The sequence below is a fragment of the Pteropus alecto genome, unplaced genomic scaffold, assembly GCF_000325575.1.
Source record: "Pteropus alecto unplaced genomic scaffold, ASM32557v1 scaffold20, whole genome shotgun sequence".
Classification (NCBI taxonomy): Eukaryota; Metazoa; Chordata; class Mammalia; order Chiroptera; family Pteropodidae; genus Pteropus; species Pteropus alecto.
Genome location: NW_006436298.1, coordinates 29,807,142 through 29,827,778, shown reverse-complemented (window position 1 = coordinate 29,827,778; position 20,637 = coordinate 29,807,142). Strand labels below are relative to the sequence as shown.

The 20,637-nt window shown below is 35.9% G+C and overlaps 1 protein-coding gene across 14 annotated transcripts in view; it reads right to left on the bottom strand.

Moving 5' to 3' along the window:
- The window catches only part of PAM (peptidylglycine alpha-amidating monooxygenase), a 143,700-nt gene that overhangs the window by 77,007 nt on the left and 46,056 nt on the right, over positions 1-20,637 (bottom strand). For all 14 annotated transcript variants that reach the window (XM_006913249.2, XM_015590487.1, XM_006913252.2 and 11 more), the window contains exons 5-6: positions 9,939-10,024; positions 8,456-8,539 (exon numbers count right to left, since the gene is read on the bottom strand). In XM_006913249.2, coding sequence (XP_006913311.1) covers positions 8,456-8,539; positions 9,939-10,024 — 170 coding nt within the window. The remainder of the gene's footprint in view (positions 1-8,455; positions 8,540-9,938; positions 10,025-20,637) is intronic.

Below are 20,637 nucleotides of genomic sequence, written 5' to 3'. Positions count from 1 at the left end.
CGAGCCAGCTCCTGTACACCTCTACTTTTTGTGCATCTGATTCAGGTCTGGTTGAAACCAGGAATTTTTATTTTAAAAAGCACCCCAAGGAGATTCTGGTGCAGGTCTCAGGTCAGATCTTGAGAAATCCTGACCTAGACTATGTACTTTAGAGATAATTCTATTCAGATCTTCCAGCTAATTCTAATCCTTTAATGAAACAACAAGAGAAGTTCCTTTGTTTCAGTAAATACTGGGCAAAATTTTTCAAGTGTGAAAACAACTAGTGTAGGTAAGGACATGGGGCTTGCTCATTAACTGTGGATTGTAAATTGGAAAACCTGTTTTGTCGAGTAATTTGGTGGAATCTGTTAAGGTTTATACACTCCATGACCTAAACATCTCGTTTCTAGAAAGCTACCCTGAAGTGACAAACTTTTCTAACATTTCCAACATTAACGTTCACTGCAGTATTGCTTGTAATAGCAAAAAAATCCAGAACCTAAAAGTCTTTAATAGGGAACAGGATGTATAAATTACTACTAAGAAGTCATTATAAATAATGAAAGAGTTTTACATGTTCTGTCTTAGAAATATGCCCAGGGTATATTGTTAAATTAAAACAACAACAGATGCAGATCTGTGGAGAGTATGATATGATGATTGTCCAAAAAAAAAAAAGAAAAAGTGCCTATATACATATCTCTGGTTTCTGTGCATATATGGAAATGTTGGGATAAGCATATAAAGAGTTGGCAGCTATAAAATGTTGGTAGTTATCTGGAGTTCGGGTGGGAAGAGAAAGAGAGATGGGATTAAAGAGGGTATTATAATTTTTTTCTTTTTACTCTATACACATTTTCTTCAATAGCTTTATTAAGATATAATTCACATACTATACAATTCAGATATTTGAAGTGTATTTCAGTGGTTTTTAATATCTTCAGAGACATGAGTGACAACACTCATATTTTAGATTTTTTAAACAGTAAAGTATTATGAGTGATTTTTTTACTTTTCTTTTTAATGTTTTTCTGTATTTTCCAAAAGATGAAAAATAAAGTGTGAGAGAGATTATTTTAAGGGAAAATATTCAAATATATCCAGTCCTCCCATCTGTTAGTATTTTAACAAATAATCATCCATTAAGGAATACGTTTCCTAGAACTTTTTGCAACTCTAAAATCTGAAAAGCTCTGGAAATTTAAAGTTTTTTTCATGATGTTTGACAACAAAATATGACCTGAACAAAAGTGATGCTTTTTATGGTCTTTATTCATCTGTTATAGTGTAGCTATTTAAAAACTTTGCTATAGTAATATTAGCGTATTTGATTAAGGATGGTGTTCCAGAGCCCTGAAGGTGACGTAATGTAATATATCGTTTATGCACTTGAGTACCTTTCAGAAAGGTTAGAAGTTCTTAATTCCAAACCATATCTGACCCAAAGTATTTCAATAAAAGTCTGTACTCCCATATCAAGGAATAGTAGAGAAGTAGGAACTGAGAGTTGAGGGGTGGGGAGAAAGGAGACTTGCTGAATGGCATGGGTACCACAGCCTTGGGACAGAAAGGGTAAACTGAGGTAAAGCACACCTTTCCTGGAACCATATTTCTGTATTTGCTGGGGATGAGGCTTGTTTAGACAGGTGGCTGTCCCTGGTGTTGAGAACTCAGAAACATTAGATGTGCCCTCGAATGAAAAGCGATGGTGAAGAATTAACCTGCTATATTCTGGAAGAGGATTAGGCTTGCTGGACTATGCGCATGTCAGGGTCCTATTCAAGGAAGGCCAAGTTGAGTGCTAGAAAGGTGCCATCTATGTCTTTGTCAGTGTAGAGACTCAATGGATTTCTGGCATCTCCATGGTGGATGCCAGGGTGGGGAAGCATTAACAACATCCATATTTGCGATTTCAAAAGAGATTCTTAAATATGGAAAGTAATCCAGAACACTGAAAAATACCTGGGTTTAAATACCCTGATTCATAGTATCCCTTACTTTGCAGAGAAGTGAGTCATAGCAGGCTTGTCTATCTCGCCAGAAAGCATGCAGGGGGAAGCTACTAGGATAGATTTAGACAGGAGAACAGAGGAAGCAACGGGGAGCAATCTTCCATCCAGTTTCCTGCTATCTTGGCAATCAGGTAGCAAGGAGTCAAGAGCACTCTAATGCTTACACTGAATTCAGTAATCTGCTTTATCTTGGAATAAAATAATTTTAAGTGTAGCTGTCCTGCTACTGATCTATGCTCCATCTTGTTCAAAAATGCATTTGCAAGGGACTTTTCCTGGGTTTACAATTTCAGAGCTTTTTCCAATAGCTTCCAGGCTGTGATTTTGTAAGGCAGAGATGTGGCAGGAGTCAGAGAGGAATTAGAATTCCTCTGGAGTCCTCTGCTTTCCCTTCTGCCTGCCACTTTTCTAGTCCCTCATGCCACTCTACTACTTCATTTGTGGTGAGATAGGGGCTCCTCTTGTGTGTGTATGAGTGCAGAGTGTGCTTGCATGAAATCACGCTCTATGTCTAATAACACCCAGCTGTCTGGAACTAAGCTATTGAGAAGCCACACCTTAAACGGAACATAGCCGGGGTAAAATAACACAAAGAAGGCAAGGAGATTCAAATCTGAAGATCATCAAGTCCAAACGCTAGTGTTCCCAAGATTTTATTCAAAAAGTTCTTTTTAAGGGCTTCAATTCAGTGTTTGTTTGTTCTAAATTTACAAACAATGATATGAAATTTAGCTACCTACATTCCACATCTAAAGCATCAAATAATTTAGAACAAGGGAGAAGGCTGCCAACATGAAACCTCTTTCTAAACTTGGGGTGGTCTTGCCTGCCTCTCAATCCCCGCTCTCACTGCATGAACTGCGCACTTGGCTCATGTGATTACAGTTATTGTTTTATTTTTATTTGTCCCCACTGGATGGTAAGCTACAGAAGGCAGAATTTGTTCTTATTCATCTTTGCCTCTATGCAGTGCTGTTTGAATTAAAATGAGTTGAAGTGGGAGCTTGACAACAGAGGAAGCTCTAGAAAACCAGAAAAGCAGACAGAAGACAGTAAGACCAGCAACATGGAAAAACTCCAGCTACTCCTAAAATTGTAAGAGAAATCACTGTGTAGTAGTTGATATTCAGAACGACATCCCAAAATTACAAAGAGAAGGGGGAAGAAGATGAGGAGGGCAATTAACATTTATTGCCAGTTCACTCTATGTTGGGCAAAGCTGTTAGCATTTAACATCTACCACCTATTTTAATTTCATAAAGCACATACTATATTTGGAAAAGATTTCTGTACAAAATGTTTTCAAGTTATAGTACTTAAAGAGTTAAAACCTTTGCTTTCTGGAAAACTTGGCTATTGAAAATGATTCATTCTCTAAGGGTTCTAACAAGAATTTTATGATCTGATTTTACTAATATAACCCCAGAAATTTGGAAAATAAACTTCTTAGAACTCACATAAAGAAGAGTTGAAAACAAGATCCCAGGTATCATTTATCTCATTTAAAATATAATTATTAAATACTCAATCTAAGGAAAACAAATATTTTAGCTATACTCCCCAAAACATATTAAAATGTAGCTGTACTTCGAGGGCTGTGATGAAAGGGCGGAAGCCGTGTGTGTGTGTGTGTGAGTGTGTGTGTGTGTGTGTGTGTGTGTGTGTGTGTGTGGTGTCTGTGTCCTTGATAATATCTGCTGGAATTTTCCTCTATGCACCAAGAGCTTAAGGACAGTAAGTCTGTATCTTGGAAATTTTGCCAACCCAAAGACAAAGCTTGTGTACTTGGGAAGAGATCCTTACCTCCATTTTAAGAATATTAGTTCCAACTTCAGTTCACGAGTGCATGGGTTTTCCAGTTTGAGAAATGAGTTACAGTTGGAGACTAATAAGCTAATGCCAGCAACTCGGAAAGGAGAGGCCAGTTTTTTTTGTTTTTTTTTTTTTAAGATTTCCCCTGGGCTAAAACATCCATAAAAAATGTGGCAAACTTCTGCAACAATCTCAGGAGAATTTTCTCTTTGGAACAAGACTTTATTGAAAAAAACTTAGCAAAAAAAAAGAACCAAGAGGAATCTCTGGTTTCCACTATCCTAATTTCTTTAAGTGCAGAGACTTGATCTTAAAGTTTATCTTTGTGTAACTGAACTAAGAATAACAAAAACTTTTGTGTGACAAATGTGAACACAGTTTTGTGTCTAAACATAATGAGAAATTATAACACTCTTGAAAAGTAACCAACGTGCTCTTCATGTTACGGGCAACTATAACAAAAGGTTGCATTTAGGAGAATATATGTCCCCTTGAAGCCTTTTATAGGAGCTATAATGATACTAGCTATCATTTACCGAGTACTTAGCAGGTATCTTTATATAAACCATTAAGACTCTACTTTACTGATGAGGAGGGCTGAGCCTGGTAAGTAAGTGTAACGAAAATAGGAAGTGCCATTGCCAGGCCACCTGGTCTCAGAGATTGATCACCTAATCCCTGTACTATGCTATTGCTTACATGGAGCTTTCATTTCTAATTAGATTACATTCTGTTTGCCACAGAATTTTAATTTGTAAAAAGAAGATTACATTTAAAAAAGAACTCATTCTGGCCTTCTAGAGTCCCAATCCTATCTCACCTTGGCCTCCTAGAGCCCTGACCCTTTCTTCATAAGGCTACTAACATTTCCATGCCTTCAAGCCCCGGACTGAAGCGAGAAATCTCATCAGGTTACTGCCTGGCTGATAAGCACTCTGAGTGCCTACAGATTCAAGTCCCACCAAAAATATTTAGGGTCTGGTCCCTACTGTTCACCTCTCTTCTCATTTCTTGCCACTTCCCTCTTTCCGTTTCACACTCCAGTAATGCCAAATTACTACTCGTTCCTTGTGGACATGAGGCTTTTTACTTGTTATTCCCCTGTGTTGATACCTTTGTCTTAACTGTGTCTTCCCCTTGCCCCTGCCTACATGGGGGCTTCTGATCTCCATTCGAATTCTTGCTCTGGTTCCATCTTCTAAGAAGCCTTTCACAGATGACATCCCCCTGTTCTGCCTTTCCACAGCTTTCTTATACATTTCTATTATTGCCTATAAATACCCTGTTTTTGTGCTTGTTTTTCCTGCTAGAATATACTGAAAGCCTTAGGGCGGTGAGATTACTATACCCAGCAAAGGTCTGACACTGTGATTGACATGGCATTTAATAAAGTTGGCTGTTTATAAATGATGTTTTTGCAGCTTCACATTCTGTGAAATTTCCAAAACAAACAAAAACCAAAACAAAACAAATATTTCCACGTAATCCACAGAACTCACTCTAAAATCACATTCAATCTTTTCCTACTAATAGAGATCACAGTCCAAGCATACCCAGTTGGTTTCAGGTTATATTCTTCTCTCTGATACTTGATCAATTCCAACAAATTTTAGAAGATATTTTACCTTCACTGTTGGTGCTTTATTGAAGAAAAGTCCTATGTTTCTCACCTTTCTAAAATCTTCCCTGTGTAGAAAAGTGCTCATACTCTTAAGCCAAACATTTACCCATTTTTCAAAAGACTGCAGTAATTTCCTCATAATTATAGTCTGTTTCTGATTTACAATTTATATTCTTCAAATATCATCAATAGTTTTGACAACATTAAGTTCAAATCTTCACTGACATGAATATGATTATATATGGGTGTGTATATATAATACATACACAACATATATAATGTATTTTTAATCATTAAAATATATAATAGAATTATTTTCTACTTCCATGTACATCTGGAGATAAGTGTACAATTACAATATAGAAATTTTTTAAAGTCAAGTCACTCTTATAATAAATCAAATAGGGCATGTAGAGATATACATTAACTCCTCTTTGTCAGGAGAGTGTAAGCTGGAATGTGGCAGACTAATTGGCAGGTACTGAAGGATTTAAAATAGTGTTTCTACTTGTGGGATTTAAAAGTATAAAGATAATGTTTTAAGATTCTAAAGGGAAAAAAATAACACAATTCCATCTTTCATGCTTATTGACTATGTCCTTTTTTCCCCCTTGTTCCTTATAATCCTTGGAAACATATAAGCATGCATACAATTTTATACAGCCTATATAAAATTTTATGATTAGTTATTTTTGTTGTTATAACATTTATTTAACTAGTTCTCTATTAAGGGACATTTGTTAACTTTCTGGTTTTCCATAGTAACAGTTAACAGTACATAAATAACTGTGGGTATGTAGCTCATTAAAAAAATGAAAAACAAAAAAAACAAAAAAAACCCCTCTTTTTTTTTTTTTTAAGAATAAAGCCTAGAGCAAGATTTTAATGTTCTATATGAAATGTATATATAATATGGTAAAGTTGCTCCAAATACACTGCACTAATTTACAAAGCTCTCCAAACTGTACCAGATTTATCCAAACCCTGGCAGTCCTGGGTATTATAATTCAATTTCTACTTCATCCCTAATTTAATAAATGTAAAATACTCTCTCATTGTTATAGTTGAGATTTGATATTTTCCCATGTGTTTATTTACTATTCTAAGCCATGTATAGCTTAAGGTACAAGATAATATCTAATACTACTGAATGAATTAAGTGAACAACATTTTTTGTTTATATTTTAATTATATTACGATAAGGTCTATGAATTACAGGACTAGCAATCTTTCTACCTCATAACTCACATATATCTTCTTTCACAAAGATGATTCTCAAAAAGTGAAAAATAAAAAATTACTATAAAAGCTTCTCATCAGTCTCTTACAGTAAAAAATAACTATATTTATATATTAGATATCTAATTTTTAATTACATCTAGATTAAACAAATTACAAAACAAATTCCTCATCAGTAATAAATTAAATTATTACAATAATATATTTTAAAAACCAGTATATATCATCCATTTTCCTAGGGCATCAGTGCAGGATCTCTTAGGAGGTACTACAAAGCTAAAAGGAATTAAGTCGAACAGTAAAGTCTAAGGTTCTACAAAGGAATATAGAGTGGGGAAAGGGGAGTATGGGGGTATGACCAGCTCCTTAGCTGTGGTGGTCAAGGAGAGCCTTCTTTACCTTTTCAGAAAAATTATAGTCTTCTCAGTGCTTTGGAAGTCAGCAGTCTTAGAATCTGCCTATTCCACTGATACCAACATAAGTAAATTTTTAGAGCAGATAATTTTTCTTTTTTCCTTAAATAGAAACATACATTCCTTTGTTTTCAACCATACCTTGCCTTAGCACTACAAACAGTTAACAACTTAAGATTAGATTCTGTACCAAAAATGAAAAGCTATTTATATATAACTCAAAACATACTTTTAATGCAAAAACAAGTTTTATTTGGAAGTTGGGGTCATGGGCTGGTCCACAGGAGCTTGTTTTATTGATAACATATCTGAGTGCAGTACTAATTATAATTTTTCAATTATATAAAATTATTCTTTCCAACATCTTTTTCCAGAGGCAGATTGCTTTATTGTCCCAGTCTTGAATGCTGAGAATCTATGGAACCTTTCACCACATGAGGTGCTTTCAGCAAAGGCCCCAGAGAACATTTCATAGGCAGAGATGGATATATACTTTTAGATTTAGTTGAGGGTAGAAAGCTAATGTGTCTGGAGATGGAAATGTACTTAGTTAGTTAATAGAAATATAATGTTAAATTAGAGAACTTGGGGGAATATGTGTAAGTCAGCAAGACATACTATAAAAGCTGACAAGCTAAGAAGACTGCTTAATGTTTATACTCCAGTGAACACAAGAGTGTGAACCTGGAATAAATGCAGTTGGATTTTGATAAGTGCAGCAGAAGGAATAACAAGCACCACTCCCGGTTGCCTTGGGAATGAGGTTCCTTCCTCATGTTAATGATTCCGTAATAAGAAAAGGAGCATTTAAATGAACAGCAATCAAGAGTAGAGCAACAGGTGTCTAGGGCAGTGCTTAGCAGTGGGTGGCTAAGGAGTGGGTGGTTTCTGCATTAGTGCAGTGGACAATGGATGAGTTCATGAAGTGCAACTATGGTTTATCGATAAAGCATTGACATGAGCCTGAGTGTTTGAGAACTCCTGGTACTGCAAAATTTGTTGACTCTCCCAAGGGATTGCTTATAGCAATATAAATAAATTACTTGTCTCCTACCCTGACAATGCTGCCTGGAAGGAATCCCTTAATAGCAGCAGGTAGATAAGATAATACATTGGAAAGCCGAAGAACCTTAAACTCAGCATAGGAGAAAGCATGGTAGGATGCATAAGAGAATATATGCATAAGAGAATACATCCTTCAAAATAAAAGTTGTTTCCTCAATAGACCCAAATTAAAAGAAACAAAAGTAGTTGTTTCCTAGTGGGCCAAGGTTGCAGTCAAGTCTTCATGTTTTTATGTGGATAACAGCTAGTACATATATTTTAAACACTATAGTATGGAAAAGTATGCTTAGTTCCACCATTTTAAAACTTACCTCTAAAAGCACTAATATCCCCATAGTGTACTTGTAGTACAAAGTATTTACTTCCAGTCTCTCCTCCAACTCTGAATCCAACACCTAAAGATTTACAAAAAAGACAAATTAATATTTTAGAAATGGAAATCTAAAATGAGCCTAATCTCAGGTTGCTGATCAATGAAATCCAAAGGGAATAAAATAGCAAGTCACATATGAAATTATGTTATATGAAAATAAATTAGGCATTTACTGAAAATTTCTAATTTACTCTATCGATTCTTCTCAAAGCTCTGATAGAATTCTATACATAGTTCCCACTTCAGAACTAGAGTAATCAGTTACACTTTAAGAGGACAATTCACTCATTTTGAAAGAAACAGAACAAAGCAAAACAAAATTCTGTCCTTCAGTATATGACAGATATATATATATATACCCATTCTTTAATTTTGTTTGTACATATTCATATTCATTTATATTTTCTGATTGAATATAGAAAATAGACTTCTTAGGAGCATCTCAAAGAGATTACTTTTCTTTCCATATGAAAACAGGTATCTGCAAAAATCTCATTGAGGAAACCATTACAAACTAGATCACAAAATCCAGAATGCCAATAAATTTTTGGAGTCCAAAGGGTTCCTAATAGTCATATTATTAATAGAGTTTCCTAGTAAGCTAAAAAAAAAAAAGTCTGTAGAAAAAATATCTATAGGTGGAAAAATTTTTTTTGTGGAGAAATATTTTTTTTATCTGTTCTACTAATGAATTTTTAAAATGTCAACAAATCTATGATAGACCCCTTATTAGTTTCCAAACTTGTTTAGTAGTGGTGGCCTGGTCAACTATAGAGAGGATTCTGAAGCTCACTGAAGCAAAGTAAAACAGACACTGGTTAGAGCTGACGTGAGTTCGGGAAGCAAGAGAGAAAAGTGCTTCTTCACAAGACATCATCCCCAAACCCTGGCCAACCTATTTCGTAACAACTGTACATTCTCTTTGATATTAAGAAACATTCAAGTAATAAAAGAGAGTCTGGTAATTCACTTACATATAGGAATCTATAAACAGTTTAGAGGTGAAGTCAGAAAGCCAACTGAGGTTTGGCATCACATTAAATACCCAGGGTCCAGGACTATAAAGAATAAAATCTGTTTGCTGAAACAGCAATTTTTTTCTTTCCTAGCTCTCTTGGCTAATGAAATGCTCCTGCTATCAAGAACCAATGTGCCATAGGCCAAAGGTGGCTTGAGGTATACTTGGTAGTTTTCTATCTAAACTGCTGTGTGGGAAAATTACTTATCAAAGAGATGCAGAGAAAGAGTAACTACCTAAATGAGCTTTTCAATACAAAGCAGATTATACAGGTATTTTATAGTGTGAAATTGCAAAACAGAACACTGTCAACAACTGTTGGAAAAGATGTGTAATAAAAAGCACTTTGGAATCAGAAATTACGCAGCTTAATATGAAACTATCCAAGAGGCCTTAGATATACCTTTGGGGAGTCTGGTAGGGGGAGCATTTCTTGCCCAGGCATAAAGAATATTGGCTTTATCTGTACAGGTTCCTTCATCACAAAACCTGAAGAAAAAAAAAAGTAGCTATAAATGAATATTTAAGTAGTAAAATGCTATAAATCACTCACCATGAGGGGGAGGGTAGGAAAAACACTTGAAAGCAAAATAAAATAATACATGAATATATTAAAATAATACATTAAAGCAAAGTAAAATAATACATTAATATATATTAATGGTAATACAATATATTACCATTGTTGTCATATCAGCTTTAAGATCCTAATAAAGAATAGTTTCCATGTGAAAAAAAGCACATATAAAAGGAGATTTTTTTTTTTTTGGTTGTTTCTTATCCAAAGTAAAACAGTCCTCTGTGGTAGAATATAATTTCTAGTTCAATATGTTCACGTGTGGAGTGCACACTATGTAATTAGGTAGAAAAATAAGCATTGCATAGAGAGTCTGTATAAACCAAAGTTAACGCCAAGGAAATTTAGAAGTGAACCAAAAGAAATCTCTCACCTTTCCCCTTCGGTTATCAGTGTTACCAATAAGTCTTTGGCTGCTGCGACAAACAGTATGCACCGCCTACCCTCAGTGTGGTGAACAGTACAAACCTATCCCACTTAAGGGGTTTTTGGTGTTAGATGTTTGTGACTTTTTTTTTAAGTTTATGAATACTCGTTGTGTCACAAGTTATGTCATGTTGTGCAAGTCAATCTTACAGAGCCTCAGTTTTCTCTCTTGTAAGACAGAGATAGTTATACTTACCTCACAGAGTTTTTCTGTAAGTCAAATGAGACATAAGTGAAAGCACTTTACAGACCTCAAAGCATTATATCAGGGTAAATGCATTATTTAACAAAACATTTACGTTGTCTAAAGATTCACTGTTGAGAGTCAGTGTTAATGGTGAAAGAAGCACAGGCAGAAAGACATATCTAATCCCAGAATCTCCCCTAACAGCTGTATATCTTGGGCATGTCTGTAAGCCCTAGAAGGCCCTCTCTGTATGAACACCTCTCTGATAGGGCCGTGGTGGTGCTGTGTATAAGGCGCCTGGTACAGTAACTGGCACATTGGTACCTACATTGGCAGATCCAATCTCATAAATGGTAAGCTGTCTGAAGTTAAAACCACACAGTTTTAATTTTTTCAATTTATACTATACCTTTTAGTTTGTTCTGTTATAGAATTGGATTGGTTCAAAACTCCATTAGGTGACATTTTTATGTTGCTTTTATATATCTGTGTTTTGGAAAATTGGCACTGAACAAGGTCAAGTCAGGAGTTTAAGCAGATCTGAAAGAGTTGGGCAGCAGGTTGGCTCACAGAGGGGAAAATGTGTGCTGCCCATGGCCTTGAAGGGAAGAGAGGGCAGAGTGTAGTGGATTCCTGAACAGGTTAGAAACTGAGGCTAGAAACCTGGATAACGGCCAGGTCACAGAAAAGAAAACCACTGGTAAGAAATTCCTTCTCAAAGGAAGGGACTAATGTGTTTCCTGCTTATAGAAAGAAATGGGGTCAGAGAATAAGCAGTAAGTGCAGACTAATGTTACCATTTGAATACAGGGGTGAGGGACCAGGAACCAGGAGGTCCCCATAAGGTTATGTTCAGCAAATATTCTTGCTTCTATTAATCAGATTGAAAAGAAACTGGGTAATGTGCAATGTAAAACATATCTACCAGTGGTTTCTTACTGTTCACTGTCAAGAACAATATACTTATTTTGAAGGATCATTATCGTGTGAGACTTGTGCACTGAGACAAATGTCTGTGACATCCTTGTGCCAAGTGTGCTAAAAGGCTTATGGTATTGGACGGTGCCCAAAAGCAAAATTTTCCTTCTTGGCCTCATGCTATAATGGTTTAAGAAATAAGATTGTCAGGTATGATGAACTTCATATCTCACTGCTGTCAGCTACTAAAATTTAAAGATCTGGGTGGCAATTTTCATAGCTTTCAACAAAGATCATAAATATACAAGTGCCTAACATCAAGGTGATGATAATGTTAGGTTAAACAAGATAATTATTTCCTCTGACGCGGAAGTCAATTTAGCGTTGAATAGAAAGAACCAGAATGAAATATAACAGAGAAAACTGGTTTAGTAAATTTTTCTAAGCTACAGATTCGATTATGTCACTCTCCAGCAAAAACTCTTTCAAATATTTCCCCAAAACAACATCACAATAAAACCCAAACATTGTAGCCATAAGGCCTTTCATGCTCTGGGACTTGGTTATATCTCCAGGAAAAAAAAAACAAAAAACCTTTTTAGTCATGCCAAGTTGCTGCAAGTTTCTAATCTTTCTCTTCACTACTGTTCCCTTTGCCTGGAATACCCCTTCCCAAACTCTCTGCCTGACAAACTTGTCCTAAATTCACCTTCTCGGGAAGCTTTCTCTGATCTCTACCCCATCCAACTTCCATTCTTTAACCACAGCACTCATCCTACCTATCAGATTATTTATCTCCTCTTCAACCACACTGTGCACACTTTGAAGTGTGGGGTCATATCTTTCACCCTGTCCTCCCAACACCTGCAGCCCTGCCAAGCATTTAGTAAATAATCAAGCAATGTTTGGTGAAGTTAACTTCTAAGTATGTTTTTAACTTTTCATCTACAAACACTTAAAGAATTGAATTGGCTAAATTTTATTGTACTATCAAGTATAATAATTTTTTAAAATTTCATTAAGAAGTTTTAACTAAAATAGTAAATAACAATAAATTTGAATTATTACTTGCCTGGTATTTTGTACAAATCGGCTTATATTCACTCTCACAAGAACAATGCAATTAGGTCATACTTTAGAGATGAATAAGCTCAGAGAGTTTAAGTGACTGCCAAAAGTCACACAGTCAAGCCATGAGTCAAAGCTCTGGCTGTCACATTTCCTTTTATCTCAATTTGAGACTTTACAGGCAGTGTACAAATTATATGAAGATAAGCTTTGATGATTACTATCATATCTGAACTAAGTTGCAACTTGTAAATGCAACTCTAAAATAAATTCTACATAAGTTCTCCGTCTTATCCACAAAAAGACAATGATTTTATATTTAATTCTCTTATCAGGTCTAGTAAAAGAAGAGCTTCTAAGAAAAACTTTGGTTTAATTTTTAAAATTGTTTTATGATTTTTTAAAGAATGTATTAAGCTCAAGACTGAGTAAACAATGACTTACTGGAGGGAACTGGGATATTGAAACTAATCCAAAAACAATGAGTGAGAGGACAAAGAGAAGAGGAAAAACGAGAGGCCGAGCAAAATGGATCCTATGATGGACAACACAAGATTGTGGCAAAGAGCAATGGGACAAAATCCCTGCACCTTTTCATTTTAAAATTTCCATTTCTCGTAAAATGAACACCAGCATAAAGTCGATATTGTGTATATCGACTTTCCAAAAAGGGTTCTATGAAAATAGGATTTTTACTATCTTTATTAATAAGAAGGGTCCTAAAGCTGGGAAGCAATGTAACCCTTGATCAATGACTATTGTAATTTCAGGCCTCATCAACCAGGTTCCTTATTCTTACAGCAGCTTCTCCTAAAGGTTCCTCCAGATTAAGCCAATTAATTGTGAAAAGATTCTCAGAGCTCCCTTGTGGTTTCTTAGTAGTCACTGCAAAAATGATGAGAATTAACATTTGAAAATAGAACTACTCTGGATGCCTGAACCTTTGCTATAGAACCTTTTCACCTCTAATCCATGGGGAAACCATTCAGATGGCATGAATATTTTCAGACTATGCCAAGAACTGGGAAGTGCTAGCCTGTCATTTTGAATTATCCAAATAAAGCATGATTGACTGTTAAAGTACTCTCTTGTTGAATCTGTTAAAGGCTATTTAAAATCCAAGGTTACTCAGGGAAGATCAGAACTGATAACTCATTTCTTTTTTCGGCTAAAAAGAATTTTTTAAAAATTGTCAGGCCCTCAAGTTAAGTCTGTATGGCCTTCAATTCCAATTTTAATGCATTAAGTATCTAAGAGAACCATAGGAAAATTAATCCGAAGTTAGAATGTTTCTTTAAGAAACAACATAAAATCAATGGCATATGTGGAATGTCCTTACCTTTCAAAATTATATCCAGTGAGTCAGGTATTCAAATTTCATTAACTGCTCTATAAACCCACAGAATATATTTCCCAATTTGGACAAACTATGTGAATTTCAATGTAATAGGTATGCATTAACATAGTAATGAGCAGGATATATAATGGGAAAGCTAAACAAGGAGTGATTAAAAAGCACCAGCCTGATAAACAGTGCCATGGTATCCATACCCTATGCCACCCATGAGATTAGAGAGGCAGTAAAATCTATAAGAGCAGAAGATGTGTCTCTTTGGTCCACACCAAACTCTCAGTGCCCAACAAAGGGCTTGGCTCATAGTGGATGGTTAATAAATATTTTATTAATAAATGAATAAGGATAATAACTACCATTTATTAAATATTTCTATGTACCAGGCACTGTACCAAGCACATTACTTACATCCCCTCACTCTTCATTATGGCCTGATTAGGTGGGATTAATAACCCCAATTTATACATTAGAAAACAGTTCAATATAAGTTAAACAATTTAACTAATGTTTATTATGACTATCAAGTAGTAGAGTTGAGATTTGAATAAAAAATGCTCTGATTTCAAAGTTCTGGTTCTATGTTAAACGTTAGAGTACTGTCGCTATAATATTGCTATTCTGTTCAACATAAATACTAGTCTTATGAGGAAAAAATAATGTTCAAAATTATGTAATGTTTGTTACTGTTGAAACTGTCAAAACGGTTACAACGATGACATTCTATTTTATTAAAGTTGACACTAGTCTACTAGGAAATGGTCAATTGCTAAAGAACTCCTATCAATACCTCTAATCCAGAAACCTAAAAATAGCTAAGATATACAATCGTTGGTTACTAGAAGTTAGAACAAGATGTCATGTGTATTTTAATGAAGATCTTTTATACTATCCTGATATGCAATACAATATGAATCTATTACAATATTAAAGTAGAATAAGAAAATGAACACAATTAATTTTAGCCTAGCAAAAATCTGTCTAAACTTTACTACTGCACTCAAAGACACATTTTACAGTGCTCAGAACAAGGGAAAGGGTAGATTTTTAAAGACTGTTATTTTTATTTATACTGACAAGAATGTTATGTATATTTTAACTTTAGAAGTTTGTTAGGCAGAAAGAAACAGGGGATTGCAGAAGACACACTCGAACTTGCTGCATTGTGTAGAGATGACAGGTAGCTAGGATATGGACAGGATCATAAAGGCAGCATATGCAAATACCATTTTCAACCAAAGAATCATTATCATCATGAAGGAGGCAAGGAAGTTTTAGTAATACTACCCTAAAAAACAAACACACAAACCCATTTAAATGAGTAACCAAGCAGGGAATCTCACATATAGACATATATATGTGTGTGTGTGTGTCTGTGTGTGTATACAAATACATATACATATATATCCATGCACATACACACACACACACACATATAGATATATGTTTATATATGTATGTATGTGTATACTTATATATATATGTGTTTGTTTGTGTGTGTGTGTGTGTGTGTGTGTGTGTGTGTGTGTGTGTGTATGTTTTAGCTATTTTCTTTCTCCTCATCAGCATCCATAACCCTGTGGAGACACTGGCATTTAAAAAAACACAGCATGTTGTTAACAAACAGTAAACAGCTGAAAGGGGTTGAAGCTAAAGCTTCATAGGATGGTAAAGCACTAGTGCTTTTGCTAGAGAATGATTCCAAGTTAGAACAGTTGTAAATAGCCTCATTTAACCACCTGGGATTCTTCTTTTCAAAAAAGGTCACTCTGTAGAAGCCATTTTTGATTGGTAAAGAGAAGTTGGTCATAAGCCTCATTAGAAATAGTTTTCAAATCAAATATTAATTGCTAAGGCTAAACATAATTTTAGCTCTGCGTAGATCACACCAAATTACAAAGGATACATAAGAAGCCCATTCACTTTAATCACCAAATATTGTGAACATGTGATCTTGGGGTTTGAAGTCATAAATTGCTTTAAAGCCTTAAGTCCTGTGCTCAGCAGACTAAAGATGCACAAGCCTATACAATCTCACATTACAAAAAGACAGTGCTCCAGAATTACCCCAAATGCCAAAACAATTTATATGAATAAAATATCATAATTTTTAAATCATAAAACTCTGTAGCTAACCACTCATTATGTTTAAAAATTTTATCATTAGAGTAAATAGAAAAAGTATTCATAGAATAGATCAATGCAATATTTCAATTTCCAAGATTTCCTAATATCATGTTTTAGTAGAGAGCAGTAATAAAATTTTTATATCTAAATGACCCAGTTTTCACCACCTCATTTCCTCACTGACCCAAAAGAGCCCCAAAGAGCATCTGCTCACTTATGGCTCCTATTCAGCTAATAAATCTAGGGAACTTAAAATGCTACGCTTTGAAGTAAATATGCAAGCACAACTAAGGCCCAACAAATCACACTATTGCTCTTTGCTCCAATCTTGGTCCTATTATTTTCTGTCGGTCCCTAGATATTTTAATTGTTTCCTTTAAAAGCCTGGTAATAAAGTATGAAGGTTACGTTTGACAGGTACTGTTGCCTTCTTTACATGGGCCAGCAGAGCTGCTGCTTTTGCATTAGCTGGTCCTCATTTACATCCTCGAGAGGTATGTTAATTGGGAATTGAGCACCAAGCCCACTCTAACTATAAAGGGACCACCCTACAGTATATTAAAAGGTTCACGTCAATGTATGTAATTTAAATGAACATGCATATAATTAACTAGGCACATTACCAGTGTGAGCTGCTAATTTGGAATGAGACACAAAAGACTAGAATATGTGTAGAGGAAAAAACTTTAAAATTAAAATGACTACATAATGAAAACTGCTTCATGCTGTGTCTACTATTTTCATGTAAACTTATTATAACTGTAAATATATTTTAATGAACAGTAGAAAGAGGCAATTACAAAGAGCAAAGGAGGCAGCACAACAGAGAAACATCATCAGAATAGCTCTTTGCCTTCATATTAAAAGTGCTGCCTGAAGACAAGGGATGAATTATAACTTCATAATTTCAGGGGGAAAATGTTTATTTTATTAGAGACACAGACCTATTTGCCAACCTGGTGGCAATAAAAAATAGGACACCCGAGTGAAAGCGGGGAAATCCTCGCCAACCAACAAAAAAGAGGAAATCTGAGTTTGATGTTGTGGTGTTAAAATATCCTATTAGCTTTTTTCTTCTTTCATTAAAACAGCTTTGTATTCCCATAAAGATTTCCCCAGAGTGCGAATGAATTCTTAATATTCTTAAGGATCAAAAACCATTATAGGTATCATAACCAAAAATATATGTGAAAGTTTGGAAATATTAATTTAAGTACTGTCTGTGTCTTAGAAAAACTGAAGAATAGATGCACATCTGTAAATGAGTGTGATAAATTCCTAGACTTAAACGTTTTAGAAAAACAATGCAAAGCTATTGACACTGATAGATTTTTGCTCTTAGTATCATAATTTAGGTGGGATGATAAGAGGCTAAGCAGCTGGAAAACATCCCATCTCCAGGGCTGAGTCTGTGTGGCACTGGAGGTAGCGGGCAGAGGATGCTTTTGCGAAGCAACTGAGAAGTTCGGACCATGAAATATCCCGTGAGCTCTAATTCTTTAAAGATGCATGGATTTTGCTAAATATTGAGGGGTAAAAGTCTATTCCATCTTTAAAATGGAGAGTCAGTCTGGATTGAGGAAGTCAGAGTCACTAGAACAGTTCTACATAATGCATATCACCCAGTTTTCATACTGAATAGACTATATATTGCATTACATCCATATAGATATCTATAGAGATATAGATATAATACGCATTATCTCACTTTTAAATGTTAGATGAAGACTCTGGGCTTGGTTAAAGAAGATGAATATCCCAGACAAGAAAAAGCTAAAGTTCATCACCACCAAACCCATATTACAAGAAATGTTAAAGGGACTTCTTTAAGCAGGAGGGGAAAAAAAAGATCAAAATATGTATAATAAAATGGTAATAACCACATATCTATCAACAATTACTTTAAATGTAAATAAATTAAATGCTCCAATCAAAAGACATAGGGTGGTTGAATGGATAAGAAAATAAGACCCTTACATATGCTGCCTATAAGAGACTCGCTTCAGATCAAAAAACACACACAGGCTGAAAGTAAAAGATGGAAAAAGATATTTCATGAAAATGGAAACGAAAAAAAAAGAATCTAGGAGTGCGAATGTAAATTGGTGCAGCCACTATGGAAAATAGTATGGAGGTTCTTATAAATATTAAAAATAGAACTATCATATTGGTTATTTATCCAAACAAACCCAAAACACTAATTTGAAAAGACATATGAATACATATGTTCATTGCAGCATTATTTACAACAGCCAAGATATGGTAGCAACCTAACTATCCATCTGTAGATGAATGGATAAAGAAGTGGTACACACTTCCTGTAATCTGCTGTTGATTCCCTCTAATGTATTCTTCATATCAATTATTATAGTCTTCGTTTCTGACTAGTTCTTTTTTATGTTTTCGATTTCCATTTTTATGTTTTTTATCTCTTTGTTAAAGTTCTCACTGAGTTCATCTACTCTTCCTCTAAGTTCCTTGAGCATACTTATATCTAATGTTTTAAACTCTGCATCTGATACATTGTCTCTATTTTGTTCAGTTATTTTTCTGGAGCTTTGTTTTGTTCTTTCATCTGGGACAGGTTTCTTTGTCTCCCTATTTTGGCTGCCTCTCTACATTTGTTTCTATGTATTAAGTAGAGCTGCTACTTCTCCAGGTCTTAGAAGAGTGTAGTAGGTGTTATGGGACCCAGCGACACAGTCTTCCTTGGTTACCTGAGTTGAGTCATTTGATGGGTTGTGTGTCCCCTCCTGTTGTTAGTTGAGCCTTGGTTGCTATTTGCACATCATTGGGAGGGATTGGCCCTTGGGCTGATTAGTTAGGAGGACTGGCTGGTGAAAGGCTGACCCTACTGAGCAGGATTCACTTTAGCAGGGCTCTGGAGCCTGCCCAGTCTGCACTTTGGATATGTCATCCTTGGATGCAGCCCTGGGTGGTACTCCAGCTCAGGTAGAAACTGGCCACTGGGCATGCTGGCTGCAGGGCCTCCTGGAAGGAGCCCTGACATAGGCCAAGTTCAGCCACAGCCTGTGCCCTGCCCAGGGCAACCAGGCAAGAGTCACCAAGCAATCCACAGATGGCCACCGCCCATGCTGGACTTAAAGGTGCCTCAAGAGGCCAAGCGAGGAACCACAGCTGGCTGCCTCTAGTGCTGGACTTGGAGCTGGTCAGCAAGAGGTATGGGGCATGCTGAGGCCAGATGCTGCTTGTTTGGGTTTTGTGAACCTTTGAGAGGTTTTAGGAACGTCCTCAGCATGAGACAAGACAGGATATTTGTATGGAAATGCCACTGGAGGCAGCTTGAGTGGGCTTGCAAGTTGGGAGAAGTGGTGTCTCAGAGAATTACAAGGACAGAGCAACCAGTGTTAGCCAGGTTGATGGAGACTCAGATAGGGTGGCTGCCTGTGTCTGCAAGCTGGAAGGGGAGAGGGCTCAACAAAGAGAGAATGGATTCTGCTAGCACATCTGTCTAGAAGAAAGTTGCCCCTCCAGCCCTCTCCCTGAAGCCAGACAATTCAGTTCCTACCCATATGACCCTGGCATTTTTTGAGCGGCTGCCCCAGCACTAGAGCTCAGAGTGGGTGAATCTGTCAGTGAGAAAGTCCATGCGGGCTCTTTAAGAGAAACGTCTGTGACTTCTGCAGCCTTCTGTCTCACTCAGCCACAGTCTCTGTTGGTTTTCACAGCCAGAGGTTGTGGGACCTCTCTCCTGGCACTGGAACCCTGGGATGGGGGCGCCTAGTGTGCGATTGGAAACCCTTGCTCATTCGGGTGGACCTCCGCAGCCAGAGATATCCCTTCTGATTCTCAACTGCCACACACGGTTATGGGACCAGCCTAATTAGCATCTCCATCCCTCCTACCAATCTCGAGATGGCCTCTTCTGTATGTCCCAATTGTAGGACTTCTGTTCAACTAGACTTCAGGAGACTCCCATTGATGGTTGTTCTGTACTTTAGTTGTAATTTTGAAGTGGTTGTGAGAGGAGGTGAACATAGCATATCTATTAAGCAATCTTGACCAGGAGTCCTAGACTTAGATAATTTTATATAATTTTTCTTAACAATTAGAACTATAACATTTAAGTGATGTTTAATTTTTTTCATTCATTCTTTTCAACTAAGGTTAAGCTAAAGCAGATTTTTAATGTTCGCATCACTTCTAGCTATTTTTACTCATTTTAATCCAAAAGTAAATTTTGCTAATTTCAGAAGAAAAAATTTTAAAACATAAAAACCAAAGAATGTGATTTGCTGAATCGGATTCAGAAAAGCTGTCAGAGAATTATCTTTTAATCTCAAAATTTTATTTATAAAAATTTACTGAAGAGCAAACACTGGAATGTTGATATCAAAGGGTATTAACTATGATTTGCTGACTCTATTTTTACATAAACCCAGTAATGTGAGTTGGGTTCCTATGTGATATGCCCCTTTCATCAAATA